This window comes from Argiope bruennichi, chromosome 7 (genome assembly GCF_947563725.1).
Source record: "Argiope bruennichi chromosome 7, qqArgBrue1.1, whole genome shotgun sequence".
NCBI lineage: Eukaryota > Metazoa > Arthropoda > Arachnida > Araneae > Araneidae > Argiope > Argiope bruennichi.
Window position 1 is genome coordinate 49,378,238 of NC_079157.1, and position 26,196 is coordinate 49,404,433.

At 30.7% G+C, this 26,196-nt stretch overlaps 1 protein-coding gene across 3 annotated transcripts in view; it reads right to left on the reverse strand.

The window, feature by feature from the left end:
• The window catches only part of LOC129976442 (transcription cofactor vestigial-like protein 2), a 110,821-nt gene that overhangs the window by 17,880 nt on the left and 66,745 nt on the right, over positions 1 to 26,196 (reverse strand). For all 3 annotated transcript variants that reach the window (XM_056090014.1, XM_056090013.1, XM_056090012.1), the window contains exon 3: positions 3,915 to 4,370. In XM_056090014.1, coding sequence (XP_055945989.1) covers positions 3,915 to 4,370 — 456 coding nt within the window. The remainder of the gene's footprint in view (positions 1 to 3,914; positions 4,371 to 26,196) is intronic.

Sequence of the window (26,196 nt, forward strand, 5' to 3'; positions counted from 1 at the left end):
TTTAATTATAACCACACTGTATTTCAAGTAATTGTGCTTCAATAAAGGTTTTTCCGTCTTAAAAAAGTATGATTCTTTCTATTTTTATAATTACTTCTATGCTTCCGTTTGTGGGCTGCCTTTTAAATAAGAATTACGATTTTACTTAAATGTTAACAAATTACTAGATATGCAAAAATGGCAAAAATTAATAGTCGTAGTATTCTACCGATATATATTGCAACATAATTTTTTTAATGATCAAACTATTAGCAATTATAATACTGTATGTGCCTCAGCCCATAGCAAACAGGTTTTACAGTTTAAGAAATCAGCTTTAATTGTTCCTAAAAATATAAAAAAAAAACATACTGAATATGAAATGAATCGTATTGACCAGCAAATTTGATTTTTATTAACCATTATTTATTTTATACTGAATGATTTGATCGTTTTCATGCCACTTGATGCCAATTGCTATTCTCTTTATATAGAATGCTTCCATATTACGTAACTGGATTCAATTTTTCATTTTATGGTTTTCAATTTCACTATTGTGAAGCATAGATAAATATTTATAAAGTGTTTTTCAAAATTAGACTACTTGCAATCGATTGCACAGCAGATTTTTTTTATAATACATTAATAAATTTTGGCAAAATGTAATAAAAAAAAATTTTCTTCGATATTTTTTAAAAAATTTTTATAAGATCTTCTTAAGCTAAGAAACTCACATTTACGTGAATTCACAAATGCTGTCAAATTGAAATCTAACAAAACAGGAAAGAAAAAAAGAAGAAAAAACTCAATACCCAGTGGTTTTTCAAAGCCGTAAATTTAAGTGCTCTATTTCTATAGGTATATAAATTTAAAAACATACAAAGGCTTTGGAATGTTACTTTTAAAAAAATTTAGCAAAGATAGGATATTTTACCTAAATGAATATTATTTAAAAACTCTTTAATTATTTGATTAAATATTAGATTTGTTTAAGAAGTGTCATAACTTTGATGTGTTTACAAAGACAATAGTTTAAAGTTTGAAAGAAATCTATCATAGAATTTAGTTGTATGAAAATAAGCAGAAGCAATAGAATGTTAATACATTCCAAACAATCTTAAATGAAACTTATTTTATCCGATCGTCATTTAGGTATTCAAGTTATATATTTCACGTGATTGTGTAAGGAAAAAAAAATTTAGAACTTAAGTCTGGCAGGTTCAAAATTCAGTTTTTACTTTCCATTTTGTTTTGTGCTATTTGTAAATGCTTTATGTATGAATAATAAGTTATCTACGGATTAAATATTATTCCATGTACTGTAACTAATATTGAAAAAAAAAACACCCTAAAAAACCCATCATAAAACCTTATTTACAGGCATCGTAAAGGGATAGTAAGATATTCAACACGAATATCATTATTTCATCGTTTTCGCTGTAGGGCTTTGATTTGTGTAGCCCACAGGCTCCGTATGAACATCCTGCTGTTCGTTCACATGTGGCGGGGTGGTCGGCTGTACATAAGGAGAAGACTTCACATGAACAATATGTGGATCATAAACATAGTTGTAACCATGCATTTGTTCAATTTAGAGTACTTTCATATGTGTGCATGGGGAGAGTTAAATATATTTGTCAATAAACTAGATTTAAATAAAGGATTTAAAAAAATGCGTTACATTTTATAGATATCACTTTTAAAAATTTAAATTCTTGAACAAATTAGACATACAGCTGATAAGACAGAAAAAATATTATTCGATCGGCACCTGTGGCCATTCAGTACAAGCACCAAAGAAATCTCAGTGCCTATACATTAAATAGGCTATTCTCTCTTTTTAATGGCAATAGATTTCATTTACAATGAAAACTTACGTCGTCAATGGAATCATTAATTGTTTTAAACTATCAAAAACGAATGTAAAGAGATATGTAAAGGACTGAATGCTAAATATGACCTATTTTAGGCTATGGAAATTTTTAAGAATTTTCATTTTATCGATGACTTACTGACAGTTGAAGTTTCATAATTAATATATAATTGGCAAAAGAAATAAAATTAATTGTAAATCCCATCCAAATATAGACTAAATAGAAATCAAAAGCAATGCATAGCTAGTTCAAAAAGTAAGGTAACAGAAGCTTTCACAGGTTCACAAATTCACCGTGCGAATTAAATTCTCAGTAGAATAGACGATATTAGAATTCAAACGTTAAAGGTAGATTGTGCCAGTTGTGTGGTAGCACTACGAAACTTCTGTTAGAAAATGACGATATGACGAGTATTTTTTAATCGACAACTGAAGTGCGATTTGTAATCAGGCAATTAGCAGAAAACGGTAGAGATTATTCTCGAAAGATGTTCTGTAATTGCACACGAACTCGGCTAAACGTAATTTGGCACAAAGCTTCATATGGAATGTATTGGATTATTCTCTCTATAGCCCATATCTTGCACCAAATGATTTTTTAACTGCAAAAAAGTACCTGGCAGATCGCTATTTCAGAACCGATGTCGAAACTTCAGTTATGTAACTCCACAATCTGGTTATGTATGGATTTCTTCTATGCCAGTTTCCCTGGGCTGGTTTACCAAAGGCAAAAATGTTTCAAAACCCATAATAACTATAGGGAAAACTAATATGTACCATTACTTTCCGACATTTGTATCTCGTTGTTTTCGTAGTTAAATCTTTGTTTCCTTACTTTTCTTATTACTTTTACCTTACTTTTTGAAACACTTTCCTAAATATCTCTGGAGAAGTACTTTTTTTAAAATCTCACAAAATAACACCAAATTCCATAATCTCAAACATGAAAATGATTGCGGTCGTGGTTATTAAATTAGGCTGCACCCAAAAATAATATGTAATTTTAAGTGCAGTATTTTACAACTACTCTAAATTCATTTTTTAAAAAAAATTTTACCAGTTTTACCAGTTTCTGAAAAAATTTTTGGTTTAAAAGCAATTTATAAAAATACCCATTAGTTTACTTTATCACTCAAATTTTTCAATTTTTTTAATCTATTAATTAATCTTCTTTTTTTTATTTCACCAGCAAGTAGTGATTCTTGTACAGAATCAGACTTAAGTCTCAAAACTCCAGCACATCAGAAAGTGAGTGAAAAACCGATTGCATATTTACCAAAAGAAAACAAGTCAAATAAAACAGTTTTAAGAAATATTAAAAAGGATAATTTTCTGGCTTTCAACACGTGGTTTGTATAATTTGTTCTTTAATGATGACAAGACTTATCAATTCATAGCATCTGAGAAAAATTATCAGCCAGCATACAAAGTACCATCTCTAAGAGATACAGAAAAAAAAATATTAACAATGTGAGAATCGTTCAAGAGTACAACAAGATATTCAAAAAAAAAAAAAATGTATGCAGACAGCGTTAAAAACTCAAGAATGTTTTTTTTTATAAACCATTAATTACTGCTATTTTTCCCCCTACCACATTGCACACATTTGAGTTCGAGGAAATTTTCTATTTATAGAGAGGTACCAACATTGTTGATAGACATCAATAAAAAAGGAAGAAGTGAGTGAAAAATATTCGAGTCTTGCTCTATGCATTATTTTATAAGAAAAAAGGATTTAAAAAGGGGGGGGATAATGAGTTTTAAAATTAATTTACATATTAAACGTTAATAAGAGAAAAGCATGCAAAATGTTTTTCGCTCAGTTGTTAGTATTACAGAAATAAATGCTTAAAAAGAAACCCACTGATCCTTAAGGGTTTATCAGGATCAACTCAATTTATAATAAACCTCAACGAATAGAATACTTTTCTACCTACAAGAGCTCCCAACTGCTCTTTAATTATGAATTTCCTCCCCTTTATGTTCTGATGTAGCAGCTAGCACGGAGAGCTTACTTTTGAAAATACCTTTCAGTCGTTCTGTGGAGATCTCATTCTCTTACCTGGCATAGGCGTCATGGCACCGTAGGCTGCTCCGTAGTTCGAGTCCACATGTCCGATGGTGTCGTGGTATCTGGAGCTTCCCCATGAGTCTGCTTTCTCGAGGCTGGCGCAGGCTGCGGCGGCAGGACCCAGTCTCCCGGCGGAACGCACCGCAGGCTGGAGTAGCAGAGAGCCGTACTGCGGTCCGAAACGAGCGCCGCCCGCTCCGTGGTGGTATGAGGAACCGAAGGGTGGCTGCCCTGTCAGTGTGTAGTGCCACGGGTCATTCTGGTGGTGCAAGGTGGCATGCAGCGTTCCAGGATGGTGGTGATAAGGATCTCCACCATAGGTAAGTTCCGGACCAAGAGATCCGAGTGCCCCTGGACCCATGGGGCCCAGATTGGAGTTGGGCATCGGCTGATAGTTACTGTTCCAAAAGGAGGGAGGAAAGTTCCGATGCGACATAGGAGGACCATCTGGAAAGCAATAAGGAAATGACTTGTAATAAACAGGATTTGGCATCATTATAAATCATATGTTTAACAAACTATCAGATATGATTTTTTAAAACACCACCTCATAAATTGCTAACTAAATAAATAACATAATTTTACATAGAAACTATCTGCGAATATGTATACATATATAATATATACAGCAAAAAGTGTGGTTTTAAATTTCATTGTAAAGAAGCTTATGGTAAAATTCTTAGTTCATAAAACTTCATGTAACATAAATCGAATGCTTGAAACATAACAAATTAAGTAGCACTGTGAAGTACAATTGATTAACATAAGTATAAGTAATTGCTGCTAGATCGTTTGGTTATTTGCATTTTCAAGAAATTCATTAACAATTTCAGAAAAGAATAACGCATCTTGATTGAATTCTAGCGATTTAATATTTATTCCAGCAATAATGCAATTTATACAGTCAACACTTTTTTGAATAGAAAATTTTAATAAAACCTAATAGTTAGGAACTACGAAACATTTTCCTTATTTATGTGCATTCCACATGACTTAGAAAGATTGCACAGTCGAAAAATTCTTCTTCAATGATATGCATGTTTAAAACAATAATTTGCTCTAATTTTTATTTTCTCCTTCTAAAGTAGAACGTAATTGTTTTAGTAAAAAGCACATTAATTTTAATTGAAGTAAAATAAAATATACACTTCATATCAATATAATTCTATGAAAAAGTTACTACGAATTTAATTACTTAACTTTGGGACAGATTGTTAGATTATTTATAGAAGATATTTTAATTATTTCCTCTAACTAATAAGTGTGACTCAATTATTCCCTTTACCATTTCGAAGTATTTCAAGTTGTCAAGATTTTAATTCAAAAAGTAATTATACAAATTAAATCATTACTCTGACTGATTTTTAATTATATCATATTAATTCAATTATAAATCAATCCAATAAAACAATTTCAAACATAATAATATCGAAAAAATAATAATAGTGAGTAATGCAAATGAAAGAGCTTTTACGGTTATATATTGAAACCCAAATTTAATTCGTCAAAAACTATAACGGATACCAAAAGTAATTTTTTCATCTGACAATACTAACAATGACATTTATGAGTTAAAAGATTCCTTCTTTAAAAAAGAATGGAGGGGGGGTTATATAATAATTATTTAAAATAGCTTGATAGAAAATCTATTGATATGAACATGAAGTAGAAGTATCATATATTTATAAAAGAATCTTCCACTCTCTATTTGCATTTGTATATAACTTATAATTATTACAATTACACTCAAAGAGTTCAAAGGAATTTATTTATGGATTTTATTAAATAATAATTTCATGTAAAAGCCTGTTATTTAGATTTTCATTCGAAGCAACTACCTTTTGCAATTTTATATTTTAGTAATCATTTACACAGTGCTGTAAATGCAAATTAGAGCTAAAACTTTCATTGCCATTCTTCTTTGGTGCTCGAGAATTGTTGCTAGAGCTACTGCCAAGCGTTGTGCGACTCATTTGAATTAGATAAGATACTTTCTGATTAATCAATCATACCATACTCTTCACTTGTTCTCCAAGGAATAGTCACAATTCATTTGCATTAGGCAAATAGCTAAATACTTCGTTTTCGAATGCGGCATGTATTTAATCGAAAACCTTTAAAGATCAATGATTAATAGAGAATTGAAGATAAAATGATACCATAAGAAAGATAACAACATCCAAATACCCACAAATCCAGAAATTATTGGTAGTATTGTTAACAATTTAATTACCTGGTGGTCCCATAGCTGCTGGAGTGGTGAGCGATATCGTATGAGACACTAGGCAGAGTAACGTTTTACTGACAGGTAATCATAACAGCTCTACGTAGAGAAATGTCTCTACGGAAGCTGATAAGACATTATAGCTAATAAGACATTAAGTAGCTGGTAAGACATTAAATTTCTTAAGTTTTCTTTCTGTCTTCATTCTACTTTTATATCTGTTTGAGCCCAGGGATTTTCTAGTTTTTAGTCTTGTTCATAGATGCAGCTCTGATTTTTTTTACATACATTTTTTTCACTCTATATTTATTAACATGCCACGAAACAGTAAAAGAAATTATCTCGTGGCTTATCATACCATTTTCTTCTATGTGTTTCATTCATCCCTCCCAGGTTGACCACCCAGCAGTCGTCTAGCGGTATGATTCCAATTAAAAATCTTAATTTAAAGTCTTCTTATCTCTTGTTGTGGCTGAGACCTCACAAGATTAGGCTTTATTTTTAGCTCTTTACATGTTCCATTTTCTTTTTCTCTTCTTTTCCAGCACGAGAGAAAGTGTTGCCAATTGAGACGTCCAATTAAAATGTCCGGGATGGATCGTCACAGAATTCTTCGGGTTCTTTTCGAGAACGCCATTAAAATTCCGAAAAGGCATATGTATATCCCCGCTGGAAAAACGAATCGGCCGAAGAGCACGACGAGAGGGATCGGCGCTTGTACAAAATGAGTTGGTGCAACGCCAGGCGCGTTCGAACAATTGCATGGAATGGTGAAGAATTTCGGTGCGGCGTTCTCGGCACTCGGCAATCAATTCGCGCGATTCTGGTGGAACGTCTTCACCGACGAGTGAAAGACAGTCCCAACACGTGCTTCTCGACATTGCTTACATATCTGCTTTTAATCAAGAGAAGCTGTCAAGATAGGTCCTTAAGTCACTAATCGCCCACAAGTCTACAGTGGATTTTCATGGTTGCTTCGACACAGAAATTATTACGGTCGAAATTATTTCATCGGAAAACTAATAATCCAAACTTTCATTATTCTCAGATTAAATTAATCTGTGGCTAATTGTATCTTAGAATTCGAAATTAATAAAAGACAAAGCAATGATATGAAAAATACCTTCAAATCAAAACTAGTTAGATTTTCAGTATCGGTGAAATTAATTTTGGCGAATTTATCACGGTGCATGATTGTTTCTTTGATCTGTCATCAAGATGAAATAATCAAAGAAATAATTTCTCAAAAATTAAAACCCTCGAGGTTAAAAGCAAGGAAAAAACAAACGTTGCCAAAAATTAAGAGGTTTAACTTAAATAAGAATAGGAAACTTTAATGAATGGTAAAAAATAAACAATAAAGCAATTGTTTGCCCAGCAACATATAATACGTTAATTTAAGATTATTCTCTTGACTATTTTTGATTCTAAATATTTTATAACCAGAAGGAAAAATTCACTTTCGCTACTCATAATTTAAAAGGTCCAATTTTAAAAGAATGATAACTTTCAACTTATTACTGCTATTTCCAAAGAATAACCCCAGTTTTACTGAGATTTTTTATTTCTAAATAAGTGAGCTGAAGCTGAGTGAGATGAAGACTTGCATAGAGCAATTTACGCAAATAATTTTCAGTAAAATTTTTGCTTTACAGACTTAATTATTATTTGTCAAACAGGATTTATATGTATTTTTTTTAATATGAAGTTTGAGTTACAACTTACTTAAGATCATGCGATATTTAAATAAAGAAAAGTCAATTACGAAGAAAATATATTTTAATAAATCAATTATTATCAAAATAAAATTTTTTCATTTCTCTTACTTCAATAGATAATTAAAATAATACTTGAATATTGCGTGATAATATACCATTGAATACCGTATTTATGGTACCTCCGAAAATCAAAATATATTCCCGGGGGGATGTCCAATAAACTTTCTAACAATTGTTAATAATAACTGTTTCCAAAGGAATTCAGGATTTTTTTAAAATGTATTTATGTAGCACAGCAGCGCTTTCAAATATGTAGTCACTCATCTCAGAAATGTTTCATACTAAACACTAGTTATTTACTACTATAGTCAAGAATCTCAATACCTATTCAACTCAAGAACTCTAATAAACGTAAGAAAATATCACGTTTAAATCTAATCGGGCTTTAAACTTAAACAATCAAATTTCATTCGACGATTTTGACGGCCCATTAATATTACATTATGATACCAGATTATAAAATAATCAAACGGATAATGCGCAGAACGGTGAAATTTTCATAACCAAAATAACGTGTCCGTTCAAATTCACGCTTTTATATAATAATCTTAAAATACCCACTACCTAATTTCAAATTCATCACAATAAAATTATTCCATCTTACTGTTTGTTAAAATGTTTCATGCACTGCTACAAATCTTTTCGAGCGTCTGCCCATTGTAACTTCTGTAATCTTTTTAAATGAAAAAGTTCTTCCCTTCAGAAGGAGATTCTTTCGAATAAACATTCGTTGCTTTACAAATGACTTGGAAAAGGTGCTAGGCACGTTCCAGCATTCGTCTGAAATAGGAAGTAATCCCATTTCTGCGTTCTTGCACGTCTTGCCCCTCCACAATCCTGCCGGACAACAAATAGTCGTTTTCTGGCTTATACGTGTCTAAAAAGAGTTTTCGTCTGATCTTCAACCAATGGAGTACCTTATCACAAAAAGATAGTAGGATTTCTTTTTTTAACTGCAGAATGAATTGTAAAATAATGAAATACTCTAGTTTTCTAAAAAGGCAAAAACATACACAAACAACAACAAAAAGAATTCTTTGCGGCCTTGAACAGAATATACCATGTAGCATCTTATCTTTGATCTCTTTTTTGTATAAGGAATTAAAGTGAAGTGAATTCATTACTCTTGAAGTCTTTTCTGTATTAATTAAAATATATATTAAACGAATTCAAATATATAACTAAATATAATTCGCCGTGAATTCTGTTTTCTTCGAAGAAAAAAAAAACATATATCATGTAATTTCTGATAACAATTTTTGAATTATTTTATCCTATCAGGTATTCTGCCCATGAAATGTTTTACGGCTCAAATTCTTAAATAATAGAATCTCTTGATATTGAAAAAACAAACAAAAGGCTCTAAAACTCTAAGGAAAGGAATGTGATTAGATAATAATAACTGCTTAACTGAGTAAAATTATAAATTTTATTGTATTACAAATTTTATTTTCCGTTTCATTTTTAATTAGATTTGTTACTGAAATTTGCCGAAATCGAATTATGATTTAATTCTTCTTGTATAAAAGGTTCTCTCCGCTCAACATCATAATCGAAAAGATACACAGTTCAAATTGTTGACGAAAAAGTTCTCTGAATATAATGCGAGATCAAATACTTGAGGGTTTGGGGCTCTGAACAGCGATTGTAGGATCTGGGAACCATTTATTCGTTTTCACTTTTCTAATATATATATATATATATAAATAATCCAGATGTGGATATGTATAATAATCCATTGAACTTTTACCTACGCAGCAGAAGAAATTTCTATTCAACATGAAAAGTATAGAATTTTATTCTATACTCATTTCGTATCAATTCACGTCAGACGGCTAGATTTAAGTCAAGAATATGGAAAAGAAAAGATATCCAATCGAGCAATCCAATGCTTTATTTTTCAATGAATTAAAAGATATCAAATAAATTATTGATGTATCTTATTATGAAATTTCAACCAAATAAGAATCTAACGATTAAAATATTAGCATTTATATGTCTTTGTACGTATGACATTGCTTTTTCATTCCTGCAGCATTTTAGAAACACAGATGGGTTGAAGAATAAAAATGAGCAAGAATGAAAATTGCGCGAAAAATGAGAAGCAATTTTCGAATCAAAACTAACTTATATACACACACAAAAAAAAAGGAATGAAATGAGCACTATCGCAATAAATATTCAAATTAATTGCCAATTTGAACCGAATGTTTTTATATTCAATATCAGATTTTAAAAGTTTCTATTGTTTATGTTAATAAATTCACAAATTGGGATTTATCTGCTTTTTTCCCAATTAACGATGACATTTTAGTTTAAAAAACGTACTCTAAATTAAATTATGTTTATTTCTGTTACTGTTGTTATTTATGGCACTCTTTACAAGTCCGTTAACCGTCAGTCAGCGATATAAGCCGTGTGAGCGTGTCTTGTTTTTTCAGTAGTGCCAACTAGGGCCAAGAGTACGACTTGGCTACATCACGCGCCACATTAGCTTGCACAATCCCTTTTTACAGGGGGGGGAGGACAATTCACTCATCTCACAGATAGAACACAAAAGAAAAACAACCATGACCAAACCAGGGACGTCCAGATCACGGGGAAGACGCACTACCCCTACGCCAGGACGCCAGCATGCTTACTGCTTCTGGCGGAACAGTTATCTTTATTAAAATCAGTAATTTATAACAAGAGATATAGGATAAACTTTTAAATAATACTAAAAATGAAGGAAATCCAGCGAACATTAAAGCAAATTATCAAAACATAAATCCAAAGCAATCATTTAGGAATAAAGAGAGGAAAGAACACATAAGAAAAAAATATGAAAAATAACACATTCTGATTATCTTTATTGTTAGGTTAAGGTACTGAGCTGTGTATTTTTAATAACAAGCTTTCCTCTATCCCCCCTTTTTATTTATAAAAAAACATTTGGATTTTCCCACTGACTTATATTTCCAGAATTAAAAATTGCTCCTCAGAAACAGCTCTATTTACTTATATTTCCAGAATTAAAAATTGCTCCTCAGAAACAGCTCTATTTCGACGTGAGTTGAGATTTCGAGTATTAGTAGAATTGTTTATGAGATAAATCTTCACTTCATTTGTCTTATCCTAAATTGTCAAAAACAATTTTCTTTTCATTTTTAAAAGCACTTTTATTTAAAAGTTAAAATTATAGAAAAAAATCTCGCTTTTTCTATTCATCGTTGATGAAAAAATTGTTTTAAAAAAACTATATGTTTTTATAATTTTATTGAGACAGACAACATGAAGACTAATATTAGGCATAATGTTCAACTAGAACTGTGTGTCTGTACAAATTAGAATTTAAGATATCATGTTTCAAAAAATAGGCTAATTAAAATTTTAAAAAAAATCTTCTAGTGTGTACGTACACCTTAAATAAGTCTTTTTTTTTTTTTAAAGAATAGGGAAAAAAAGTTTTACATTAAAAACAGAAAAAGGAAAAACTTAATATCTAAAATAACAAAAAAATTTCAAAATAATGATTTTTTTTTTTCCTTCTACAGAGGTGTCAAAAAAATCAAACAATTTCGTTGTAAATTTTTACAACGAAATTGCTTTTCTAATTTGCCATTAACAACAATTTTTTTTGTGCCATAAATTGCATTATCTCTAAGAAATTTCAGCTTGGAAATATTGACATATGTTGGGAAAAATAATGAATACATTTTTGCAGATTTGAAAGGATTGCTACTAAAAGATGATTGCTTCACTCATTCAGTCATACGGCCGCATTTAAATTTATTACCACGGATTTACACATTCTTGCCTATTTTTTTTTCTGCCTAAAGTTCACGGTAAAAAAAAATTCGTATATTATTTCGACACTTCCTTCCACACATGCAACTTGGGCGTCAAACACCAGGTTGCGAAGAGTCTTGTCAGTAGTCTTGAGAAGCGAGCGAAGGTGCAAAACGGCGAGTGTCGGGTGTCTCTGCAATGCGGTCCCTCTTCTCATTATCGCGCGAAACCGAGAAAGGCAGAAGAGGTAATGAGGTAAGAGGAAAGAAATATCGCAGCAAAAACGAAAACGTCTTCTTCCGATTATTATTATCGCTCGAGGGTGTTGTTCGCGGCGTGAGAACTTGCGAGATTCTGTTCCCAACCCTCGCGCGTGATGAACGACCTGACTTTCTCGGCACATGCTGCAAACTTGAAGATATCTCCACAATATTAAGAATCTCGGGTGTCTAACTTAGGGAATTTAATCGAGCGGCTTAATTATGCTCTGGTAAAATTTTGGGGACACCAATTTTCTCTTTATTAAATTTGAATTTACTGCTCGTAAGTTACACCGGGTTATGTAAAAAGAAAGAGCATGTTTTAAATATGTGTTTCTACTGAACGATAATAGGTCGATACACATATGAAACATAGCTGAAAAGAGAAAAATTCAGTTTTATTTCAAACACTCAACATAATATTTATTATGAGACTGATATCGAATCAGAAGCCCAATTTTTGCTATATATAAAATAACTGGTCTCCTGTTGTTGAACTCACTGCCATAACAATTTGATCTTGCAGATTTTGAAGAAGATCAGATATAAGTGGCATGTACACGCTATCTTTTATTAGGTATATATAAAAGAAAGCATGTATATGCCACTTATATCTGCTCATGATACGCTTAGCATTTTCATCTGACGTGCCAGGATGACCAGTGTTTTTTCTTCCTTACATATGTAGTCAGCTTTAACAAATTTCTTTTATCATAAATCGGTTTATAGCAAGCTGGATCGTTGTTGAACGATGAAATGTATATTGTACTTCAACAACGGATTCAGTTCTTGCCTATTATAGCAAAAAAAAAAAAAAAAAAAGCTTGATCTTTATTTTTTGTAAACAAACAATAGTGCCTTTTTTATTGAGATTTTAAAATAATAAAATAAAATACATGGTATAAAAAATATAAAATTGAAAATATGATGCATTGGATTATCTCTATCTATTAAAATTTCTGTCAATTAGTTATTAGAAATAATTTTTTTTAAATGTGCTCCTTTTTTTTAATACTCTGTTTTTTTTTTTTTTTTTTTTTTTTTTTTGAATTACTTCGTTTATGCAATAAACATTTGGATGCAAACAAGTTAGTTTTTTTAAAATACATTTTCGGATCGCTTGTTTCTTAATTTACCTGCAAAAGTCTTATAAAAATCAACTTGAGTTTTTATTTCATCTTTGTTTCGAAAATATGTATATTTAGTAAAATTTCTGGTCGCATATTTCAGATTAATTTGAATAAGTTTAACTAATTAGAATGTTTTTAGTAGTTTAATTTTACAGAATAGGTGCATTGCTATTCTGGTTAATGAAATCTTTGAATTGAAATACATAAATAAAAATAAATTTAAATACATTTCGCGCATTATTGAATCCATTAATTAAAATGTTAAATGTATCCTTTAGATTAACATTAGATTAATTTATTTATAATCAATCAGTTCTACATTGAGAAATGACGCAATTTTCAGTAATGCATTCAACTTAAATGTTAAATTTATCTTTTACATTAACCTTAAATTAATTTAATCAATCAGTTCTACACTGAGAAGTGACGCAATTTTCAGTATCAGATTGTTTAATAGTCTTGAAAGCTAATCTGATGCAATGAATTATTTTGCTGCATTTCAAAAATTTTATTAAACTCTAAAACTGTCGGCGTATGCTGTTTGTAACGGTTACTACGAATGTTTTTGTAGAAAATGTTTCCTCTTTTTATACGGGCACCATCGACTTCAGTAAAAATAAACTCCCTTGTTTACGTAATGGAGAAAATTACAAAATGAAATAGAATTAAAAACCTCTTTATGGAAAGACGCTACTGAAATGGAAAATAACTTTTTATTCAAGTAACTTTTCTTTAATGTCGACATTACATAAATTGTTCTTTAATATTGTAATAATAGTGAGCGTGTGTGTAGTGTTGTTATTAGGTTTCGACTGTATTTTGAAAAATTTGGTATAGAAATTTTAATCATACCATCAGCAATAAAAAAGAGCCACTATACTATTGTCTTTACTAGTCACAGAACTGTTCTGAGGCAACTCAATTTCTTTCAGGCAATTGGATCAATCACACAAACTAATAGGTAAAACCGGATTAAACACACTCGTTTGAGGCATTTTTACCAAAAGAAATTTTTAAAGCTTGAAGCGGCTCTTTGTGCTGTTGACGGGATGCAAAATGAGGGAGGGAGCATGGAGAGAAGAATCAAACGATAAAAATGCTGAAAGAGGAGGGACGGTGATGGAGGGGCGGAATGGCAGACGAGATGATGAAACGGGAGGGAGAGAGATCTAATAAATTGGAAGAGAGTTCTGTTGTGTCTCGCTCCAGAACAATAGAGAGAAACTGAGCGCAAGCCAACTTGGACGGTCGCCAAGAGTCCGCGCTTTTTTGCTTTAGTTTATCGCCAATTAAACGTCACCACCTCGCCCATCGAGATATTTAACTTCGTCCCTTCCCCTCTTCCCTTGGCGAAGCGGTGACAAAATGTGCTTTTTCTGTGAAGAGGATTACGATTCTCCTCGAAAAGCTTTCCGTCCTCCGTCGTTCGGTGTAAGAAAGTAGCTTTACCCAACAACAAACAAGTTTTTCTTTTTTACTTCCCTTGTTTCTTTGTTTATCTGGAGTAGTCAACTTTCCGTGTAGATTACGCAGGTTTTTCGAAAGGGAAGTCTTAAGTTTTCTACCTATGCTTTTAGTGGGATAAATAGGTAGCAAAACAGATAAAGCGCCCGTATAAGTTTGATACTTAAAAAAGTAAACACAATATTTGTGTTTAATAAATATTTCTTTTTCTGTTGCTTCATTTGCGTTTTTATTAACAGATGAAAAATTCTCACAGAGAAAATTATTCACTTATTGTTCAAGTGTATTTAATTTTTCTGCAAATAAAATCAGTTTTAAAAAGATGCAATAAAACTTTCAATTTTATCTACTCAAAATATTTCATCTGTCTTATTTACATTAAAATTGCGATTATTTAAAGAGAAAGAGAAGACTTTTTTGATAAAAATGTAACGATGATTTCGATTATATTAAAACTGAAATTTGTTTTCTTGGAAAAATTGTTTTTAAAAAAATTAATTTATCTATTTATTGCATTACACTTGTTTTAGGCATGTAACTTAGATGTTTCTTTACCAATAAAATTAAAATCCGAAAAGGCAACTGGACAGAAATATAAACGATACATATTAACGATTATTTGGCATTTGTCTATCCCAATGATTTACCTGTAAGACACATTATAATTATTTTAAAGGATTACTTTTCAAAAAAGTGTTTCAAGTTGAGAGAGGAAAGATGTCATTTTCATTATTTTGCTGCAAATAAAAAAGAAAATTTACTGCAGCCGATCTGTTAAATTATTTTGGTAATGGAATTAAATCATTTGGTTAATGGAATCTATTGATATTCATGTGAACTACATCAAATGGAGAACACAAATTTAATTTCAAATGAGTCACGAATCTTTCAGAATCTTACAACACCAGAGCTTTAGACGAAACCGCTTTTACTTTTATCATGAGACTGTAAACTCACAAGAATAGACACTATTATATATTGACAACTATTTAAAATTAAGAGTATAATATTGCACGTCCTCATACAATCCAAGATTTACTTTTACTGTGCAACTATACACCACTTCAATTTTACCTCTGATTGTCTATTTTTGCGAAAGAAAAAAAAATTAAAGAAGAAATGCTAAAGATTTTTTTTAAATATAAATGAGAAATAATAATCTTCAATATTAATGAAAAAAATAAGCTCATTGTTGTTGTTGTTGTCGTGTCTATGCATACAGTGCTAGTGCAAAAGATTAGAGTTCTCCAAAAGTCTTGATGACAAGATCTGCAAGTTCTGGAGCCTGATGGCTAGGGAGGATTTCGATTTGGGGTGCTCCAAGTTGAAAGAGGGAACCGATAATGGCCTGGCAGTCAAAAACTGCTCATCTTTTTAAGTAATAAGCTCTCTAGAAATGTTTAAAATATTCATGGCTGTGCTTATTATAGTATACATCTGCTCGTAATTTCATATGCCAATAATGCGACATTGGCGGATTTTTAACTAGGCAGATGTCTAAGGACGCTAGTGGGAGGGGGCGCAATGTTGGTGGATAAAAAATTGTTATAAGCCTAAATGCCGAATGAATGAATTTGGGAAAGATGCGAATTCTATGTATTATAAAGTATTATAATACTATTACCAAATATTATTGGTTATATTTATACATATTACATCATGTTCGCTTAATTATTGTATCACATATACACGCCAAGATGCCGCATTAATTATTGCATCACTTATACATTCCATGTTGAAATAATATTGTATAAGGTAATATTGAATGAATTGACGAATGATTTTAATATTGAATGAATGTCGCGAAGTCATAAGTCTTAATAAATAAATAAAAAGAATTATTTCTTTATCATGTTTATAAAATTAACAAGAATAACTTGACAAGAATAACAAGAATTCATTGACATGATGTTTAAATTAAAGATGTGCTGAAACGTGAAGCTAAATCGACGAGTTTACGGAAAGAAGAACCTCATAACATGAATTGCCTGGGACCGCATTGCTTACATGTTGTGGAGATAAAAATAAAGTCAAATCAAATTTTTAATCGCCTTTTTATGAAGATATTTGATTATTGCACAGAAAATATTTAGATGCACTACATTCAGTTTAAATAATTTTTGCTCCAAATATTCTGAATGATAATTAGAAAGCGTTGCTGGTACGAATGATGAATTTGGAAACTGAACAAAATCTTTGTTTCTTCTTAAAATTATATAGTTGAAAATTTAACCCAATAACACTGTTAGATAATGGTAGAAGATCAAGCTTAATAGATAATTTCCTGTCATAAAACACGAATATTACTGATAATTGTATTAAATTAACCGCAATGACTGTATAAAATCAAATCGCACTGAGAATTAGCTTACATTTGGGTCGATTAGAATTTTACCATGTTCTTATTCTCATGTGTATTTTAAGAATATGTACTTTGAACGCCTTTTTTTCTGATGATTGGAACAAAAAATTTGGACGGAACAAGATCGCATACTAAATTTCCTTGATTTAAATCATTGCATTTATAAAATATTGTGTTTGCAGGGATTCGAAAGATTATCTACCCCTCTCATAGTTTTGATTCAACATTTTATTAAAAAAAAATATCTACACATTTGATGCGCTAAACCTGTGTACCTCTTTATGTTTTGCAGCTATCGAGTGTATTTATATTCGTATAGTCCTCTACGCTTCCTCTTACCAACTGTGGTCAAAAGTTCAAATGCAAAATTTTTTCAGTCTTGCTCAAAGAATTTTTGAGTTATCATGTTCACGACATAATACCAAAAATGCACGTTTGGAGCTCAAAGAGAGCCCGAAACGGGGGGATTTCTCAAATTCTTGTCCTCAACTTTTTGGCGTTTACAATTCTTTCTCTATACTAGCCACCTTGTTCGCCCAAATTATTGACTTTTTAGGCTATTGAATTATTAAAATGAAATATATTTTTAAAAAATCATCTTGTTATTTAATACGATTTTAAAATAGAATACAATTGAGTCGGCTTTTTGCAGAGTATGTATTGCGAAATGAAAGCAGAAGTGAAGATTTTACAATGGAGTTGAAAGAACAGGATTGTTGATGGATGAATTTGAATGCCATCAAAATAAAATTTAAAATACCGTTACAGACTTTTTATACAATTGAATTAAATATATTGTCACGTAGATGCTATAATATAGAACTGAATGGCACACACAAGAGGTAGAGCTAAACCAATTTATTAACTGAACTCAGAATACAGTAACTGACAAATCTTCTGCTTTTATACATGCAGAGAAAGTTCCAGAATACTCTTCTGGAGACAGTAAGAAAAGTCTAGAACACTTGTCTGGTAAACTAAAGAAATGTTAGTATCTTCTGGAACATGAAATAAAGGAAAACATAAAATCAAGGAATTAAGTAATTACACAAACAGCGAATCGCATTGTCTTTAGCGGGATTCGAACCCAGGTCTATTGATCATGAGACCAGTGCCATGACCATTCGGCCATGTAGATTCGACTTTCTTTCTTCAATGCGCCAATATAATTGAAATCAAGAAACAACAATGTACCGAAATGGAATTTATATCATTAAAAATGTATGTTTTTTAATCTTATTTTAATACAAAGACCACTTTATTAAGTAATTAATTGCTTTGGAAGATATGAATATGAATTTCTATAGAGCAAGTCATAATGAAAACCCATTTGGGACGATTAAAGCTATTTTTGAGCTCGATTAAACTTTCTGTTTCAAGCCCATTTCTTGATTTTTTATGCAAATTCTTTTCCCTGACTAAATGAACTTTTTGGTGGCACGGCGAACTTTCTCTAAAACAATTCTAATAACATTTTGAAACTTTCTTAATTAGCTTATCAGAATCCTTAAATCAATGCAGCAGTAAAAACGCTAAGAAGTCTGACAAGATATATATATTCTGTGCCACAATTTTTTTTTCGATTTCTGCGTCATGTATTTTATCTTTTTATATATATAAATATAGATAGAGAGAGATTTCATAAATGACAAATTAAAAAGCTGATTAAAAAGCAAAAAAAAAAAAAAAAGGATTTCAACGGAGTCTACAGCACAATTATTTAATCAGATTGTAAACAACCTTTTCAAAAAATAGATTATATTTATTTGGAAAACATAAGACCAAAATTTAAATGGATAGAAATGATTTCGTGGCTGTAACCTCTTAACTTTAGCCAATATTTTCTCCCATCAATAAAATGCAAACGATTTCTGAAAAAAAAAAAAAGTTTGTGCATAAACATTTGTAGATGCACGAAAAAAAATGCCATTTTATACTGAATTTAGGTAATTCTGAAATTTAAAAATCAATACCGACGAATATTATTTACTATAAGAAAACATACAAAAAATCGTTGCAAAAATATAACACAGATTAATTTGTTGTATTACCAAAAACAATTTTGAAACGATACGAGAATTTATGGAGATGAACCTCACAATGATAAATAGAGAGTTCAAAACATTTTAGAAAATACTTGAGATAATGTGCAATGTACAAGACGTATTTGGCTGAAAAACGATTTGATGCTTCATTTTTGTCAAGTTATATATATATATATATATATATATATATATATATATATATATATATATATATATATATATATATATATATATATATATATATATATACAGGGTGTTTATAAAGTCCCGGACCCATTTTGATGTTTAATAACTCATAAAATAATAAAGATATAAACAAACTTATGTCATTTATTGATGGAATAACTCATATATTTTCCTTTTCAGGTTTGAATATTTTTACTTTTGTAAATATCGTCTGCGCGTGTGGTTAATTTCAGATAATTTCATTTTCCAGTCTAAATATCTGTACTTTTCTAAATATCGTCTGCTTATTAATTGCATTTTTCTCTCTTTTGTTTTTGGCAACTATTGCAATGTTATGTTTACTTTTGATGTGTTTGTTCTATGTAGTACTTTTGTATGTGATGTTTTATTCGAGCGGATATTAAGGAGAATGCATAACTACAAGAGAAAGCACAGATTTTATGGTGGTTCGTAGAAACGAAATCGATAATTCAAGCACAGAGAAATTTCAGAAGAATTTACCAAAAAGATCCTCCATCCAAAAACAGCATCTTGCGGTGGAAAAAGAATTTTCTAGAAATTGGAAGTATCGAAGATAAGAAACGTTCCAGACGTCCTTGCACAAGTGATTTTGATGTTGAGCGTGTCAGAGAGACATTTTTACACAATCCTAGAATATCTGTGAGATCAGCGGCAACAGAATTGGATATGCCAATTTCGACGGTGTACAAGGTTATTAAGAAAAAATTAAGACTGCATGCATACAAAGTTCAAATTGTTCAAGTTTTGGAACCGAACGATAGGCCTAGGAGGATGGCCTTTGCAACTGATATGCTAAGAAGGATAGAAGATGCTGCTGATTTTCTGAAGAGCATAATGTTCTCCGATGAAGCATCCTTTCATGTTTCTGGCATTGTTAATCGCCATAATGTGCGCAAATGGCTCTGTGGATGCCGACATGCTTGTCGCTACCTAGCGTGAAATTGACTATCGACTTGATATTCTCCGTGCGACGAAGGGGGGCACACGTGGAAGTTCATTGACAAGGGTCATGAAACTTTTTGAGTCTATTTAACCATTTATGTTATTAATTTAAATCTATCTTTATTATTTTATGAGTTATTAAACATCAAAATGGGTCCAGGACTTTATAAACACCCTGTATATATATATATATATATATATATATATATATATATATATATATATATATATATATATATATATATATATATATATATATATATATATATATATATATATATGCCTGGAATAGAAAGTGACTTGCTTAACTCATTGCTTTTATTGACGGGATCATTCCTGGCTAGTTCCTTCTTTAAACATATAAAGCTTTGATTAAAATATTAAATGATAGTTATAAGTATTATTACATAACTAATATTAATATAAATAAAATTTGTAAATGTTTATTGCCATTTAAAAATACATTTCCTTTTATTATTAATTAGTCGTCTTTAGTGATTAGCTGGCCCGTCGGAATAAAAGATGGTTAAAATTTTCAATTAAGAAATTTGTGTATATTTTCTTGATGACTTCCCCAGAAAAATATTTTTCAATTTAAAATTTAATTGACATACAGCACGTATTATTTAAAAAGTCTTGTACGGTTTCTTTCATTGTTCTGTGCATCTCCCTAATTTTTTGTCATTTCGTCTAAAATATGAACTTTGATTTGAAAAGTAGAAGTATTTAAATTCGAACTAATATAAAATTTCTTAATTCTACTATTTTATGATATACTTTGATGTTTAAACAAAGTCTTGAATTTCGATTTTTTTTAAAAAAATATAAAAGCATATTGTCAAAAAAAATTCAAGAATAAAATTTTATACGTTCTACAGATTATTTTTTATGTTTTGTGTATTAACTCCAAAAATTATTCAATAAAATTTCTCTAAATTAACAAAAATAAATGAGTGCATTAAAATGAAAAAGCAATTGTACTAACAATAAAAAAGGATAATATGTATTTAAATATCCAAATTATATTACATTAAAGAGTAACAATGTTTAAAAATGAGTGCTCTTTATAAAACATTTAATTATATCTCATTTATGAAGTTAAATCTCAACCAAGTACATCCAATTTCATGATGCATTGAAAACAAAATTTTAAAAAGAAACCTACTCATAGGAAATAAACATCAACTTTATAGCATTATCATCAAAAATAAAAAAAAGTTAAGGTGAAATATTAGTAGCAGCAGTGAAAATGGTTTGAATTTCACTTCAACTATGAAATATATCGTAGTAAAATATCGTTCAAATATTATTAAAGAATCCTAAAAAGGAGGAGGTAAAGATAAAAACTGGTTACAAAATTAAAACTGTTAAACTGGTGACTTTTTGAATTTCATAATGACGTAAAAATTATTTTTGTACCATAAAGTTCGGAAAAACACCAAAATTCAGTTTCATTTTTAATTAATTAAAATTTTTAAAAAAATCTCTCCCAGATGCACTTTTTATTCTTCTAGGTACAATTGCTCCAGATTTCGGAATTGTAGGTTAAACTGTCTGGCATATTGAACGCCAACACAGATATACATTCGCCTTTATTTTATTAGAGATACAATATTTATTTTACTTCCAATTTAGTTAGTTTCTTTCTTGCAAGAGTGTAAGCTGTTCTCAACTTTTGGCCGAACTCCGTACTGCTTTTCGTAAAATGATTTAGTTACAAATACGATATATATTTTTCAAAATTACTTTCATTCAGGCGGATTATGAAAATTGCTCATAAAACAAAAAAGTTTAATCTGCGCAAGTATAACCAAGGTATGCAATGCAAAAAGTGTTTTTCGGCTTAATTGTACGAACTCTAAACGAAAATATTATCTGAATTGATGTCCTATTTTTAATTTTAATTTTCGTAATCGCTAGTCAAAAGTCGATATTGGTCGTAAATAAAGAAGAAGTAATAAATATCCCCCTTGCTGACAATAACATTTCTGAACGCGCATCGAATTACTGAATTTTTAGGATTTAAATCTATAATTAAATGAAAGTATTAACTAATTATAAACGCAAAAAATCGCATGAAAACGCTTCAATATTTCAAACGTTCTTTATATTACTATAAGGACTGAAATAACAATATATGTCTCAAATAGGATATGTCATCTAATTAGGAGCTTAAATGAATTCAAGTTGTTAATGATCCATCAAAGGGTCTAAAGTTTTTCACTAAATTTAAAAAACACCTAATAAATCCTTTTCTTAAATCATACAAAATATTGATTATAAACACTTCCTTCTATAAAGCGAAATTCTCTTTCGAAATCACTTGATGTAAAATTCCAGTCTGTTCAAGGTAAAGCTATAATCCTTTTATAGAATGGTTGAATATTATGCTGTTTTGGAGAACTAATCTGCAACATAGAACTTATCTATTAATTCAAATAAATAAGTCTCTTTAAATTAAAAATAAATATATCGATAAAAGCTAGTTTTCCCGATCATCTAAAATATTTCCTTCATTTAGGACTAGCCGCCTTTGGTGACTTTCTACTGTTTTCTAAACAAAATATTTTTAAATTTCTAATTTTGATAGGCATATAAACCACGCTATTTTTAAAACCTTACACTTTTCTGCTCGTTCTTTTGGCATTTTTATACAACCAATCATATAAGAGGACAGAGCAATAGTCTTTCAAGTTAGGCATACTTAAAAAAATCTAACCATAAGCTTGATTCTGAACTTAAACCTTAAGTACAAAATAACACGAAAAAAATATTAAAAGCATGTCTTATACTGCAACTTACTGAACATGGAAAAATAAGCCGAATCTTCGTAATTATAATGCGTTAATACTAAAAATGCGAACGATTTAAGTTTCACTCTATAATCTTTTACTGTTGCACAGCGCAATAGAGCTTAGACGATAGCAGCATTTCGTTTTTGTCAAGAATCTATAACATCACAAGAATCGACACTTTTAGTTATTGACTACTATCTAAAATTAAGAGATTATTGTAAAATAAGCTTAAAATATTTTATTAAAAATAATTAGAAATAAAAATAAAATCACATGACAAAAATATGGCATCACTGAAAAGATAATTTTTTGAATTTTATGATGGCGTAAAAATCCTTACTCTGTTCTAATATTTTCGGAAGTTACCATAAAAACGGCAAAATTCTGCTTAATCTTCAATTAATTAGAATTCCTATAGAATTTTTTAAAAAAATTGTTTCAAGGTGCACATTCCTATCCTTCAAAGTATGCATGTGCCAAACCACAGACACACATTCTTCTTTATTATAAACTAGCCGTCTTTGGCGACCAGCCGGTTCGCCAATCTTAATGTTCGTTAAAATTTTAATAATTAAATATTTTATGCAATTCCTACTTTAATAGCTTCATCAAAATATTTTAAAACTTCAAATTTTGATGTCATATAATTCACTCATAATATTATAAAGGCCTTCAGTCATAACGCAATATGTATCTCTCTCATTTTCTGTTAGCTCCCTTAGAATTTATGCTTTAAAGTGGAAATGATTAATCTGCAATTAATATAATAATATTTTTTAATGAAACAAAGCATTTTTTTATACTATGATTACTGAAAACAGAGTCATCGAGCATTTAAATCTTATGGGTACTAAAGAATATTTTTCTTAATTTATGTAATATCTCAAGAATTTGTCAACAGTATTTTCTGATTCATCATGAGCAGTTCAATTAATTAACAATGTTTCATTTTAAATGAATCAAACACTAAGAAAATAAAATGAATCGTTTAAAATAATCGGTCGAAAACAGATTAAAAAAATTACTTAAAAAATGATGTGCTTAAAACTATAAGCATATACAAAAAATATATAACCAACTTAAATACAATTTAAGTACAAAAGCATGCAACTAACCTAAAAATAATTTAATTCAAGTCTGCATCCGTTGAAAATAGTTGTCAACAATCAGAACATAATGCGCATGCGTGAATTTTCAACGCCAGTTATGGTAACGTAAATGCGTGAATTTTTCTACGCAAGTTGGGGTAACGCTATGTAGATTACACATTTTTAATATACTTTATTCTGTTTTATTTTAATTCAAAAGTACTTCAGAATGAATCTGAAAGATCGATTAATGAACAATGTTTAATTTTAAATGCATCAAACATTAAGAAAATAAGCAGAATCGGTTGAAATAATCGATCGAAAAATGTTAACCTAGCCTCATTAGAGTGAGGGAAAAAACTGAAGCCTTACTCATTTGGCGGTGGGGAAATATTTTTTTTTTGGCGGGAAAGTTAGTTTTTATTTAATAATTAAAATTCTAACTAAAAATTCAAAAAAAGGAACCCTGACCTCCCTTCACATTTCCGACCTCCAAGGTATACATGTACCAAATTTGGTAGCTGTAGGTCAAACGGTTTGACCTGTAAAGCGCCAACACACACACATTGAGCTTTATTATAAGTATAGATACAGAATAAAGATTATCTATAATTAAAAAACTACCGAGTCTCGCAGCCATAATATATCGAACTTAATTATGTATGTACCTAGTTTGGTTGCCCGAAGCCAAACGGTCTGGCCAGTAGAGCGCCAACTCTCACATTTACTCACGTACATACACCCCCTTTTTCATCTTTATTATTAGTAAAAATTAGGACTCTTCCCATTATTATTGCTTCTGTACCTATGGTGAGGGTTAAGCTTGATTTGTTGATTGCTAAGATTTAGGATTCTCTCATTGCAAAGATATTCGAGCTTACTTAACAAGGTCTTTGTAATTTTAAACTGTCGTTTGAAGGAAATGATGCCAGCTATCCCTATCTTTAAAAAATTTCACAGTAATCAGGAAATACTGAGTTGCTGTGAAGCAAGCAATACTTCTTTTTAGTATTTAAGTAAAATTTTTACCATTCGTAAATTTGCGGATATTCTTCTTTTTTCCCCCCATAGAAATGTGGAAGAAGAACCCTCAATTAAGTCTCCACGGTGTATGAAGGCTGCGCTTGTCTGCACAACCACGAACCCTTCATCCCTCGTAAAGTAAACAGGGCCTACTGAAACTTCCCTTCAATGCTGCTCCTGTAAGAAAGGAAAGAAGGATTCTCTGACACACACGATTTCTAATTCGAGATTCCCGTTTCTCCCGTTTGGGTTTCCAGGTGGGTAAGTTTTCCGCACGAAAAACGGCTCTCTCCCTCCTCTCGTTTACTGCACAACCCACCGATTGTTCGGGGTGGGAAAATAATGCAATATGCTTTATGACGGGGGAGAAGTGTTTTTCGTGCGCTCACCCACGATGAGCTGCGCCGTCACGTGCGATGACGGCACATCGCGCAGGAATGCGTTGATTAATGGGCCAATTACGAGAGTCTGGTCGGATCCAAATGAGCATTCTTTAGGCGGAAAATGATACCATTTGCATGCCACCCACGAGGTTGCGAATTGCTTTATTTCATTTCTCAATACGGGGCTTATAATTGGGGAGCCATAATTTCTTGAGAGGAGAATGCACGGCACTTTGGCAGAATGTCACACCTCTTAACAGTCGATGATTTCGACTTTTAAATGAATATTCGCCAGCATTTACTTCCAGGCTCCTCTTGGCATGAATGCAGATTTCCCTTCACTAGAGCTATCCTCCTGACGTTGATTGTATGCAACATTTTAAGTAAAGAAAATAATGATTTAATTATCTAATAACTGTAACCGCAAATATTTGAAGCTATCTCTTCATGGCCAAAGACAAATAAGATGTTGTATTTTTTTTTTTCTTTCGATATTTAACTTTTCTCTAAAGCAATGTCTGAAATTCACGGGTATACAAATTATGTTGTTTGAAATTATGCGTTTAGAAATGTAGGAAATACCTATCCCAAAGTCTTCCTCAGATAGCCAAAAGTATTGTGAAAAAATTATTGTAATTTGTCTTGTGGTTGTTTCGATATATTATACTGACATTTATAAAATTTTTAATAAAACCACTTAAGTCAGTAATTTTAATGTGAACACCTTTAGTAGCACAAGAATTCAAGGCAGTATTATAGTTTTTACCAAGCTAAATATCCGACATATACTACATATCCGAT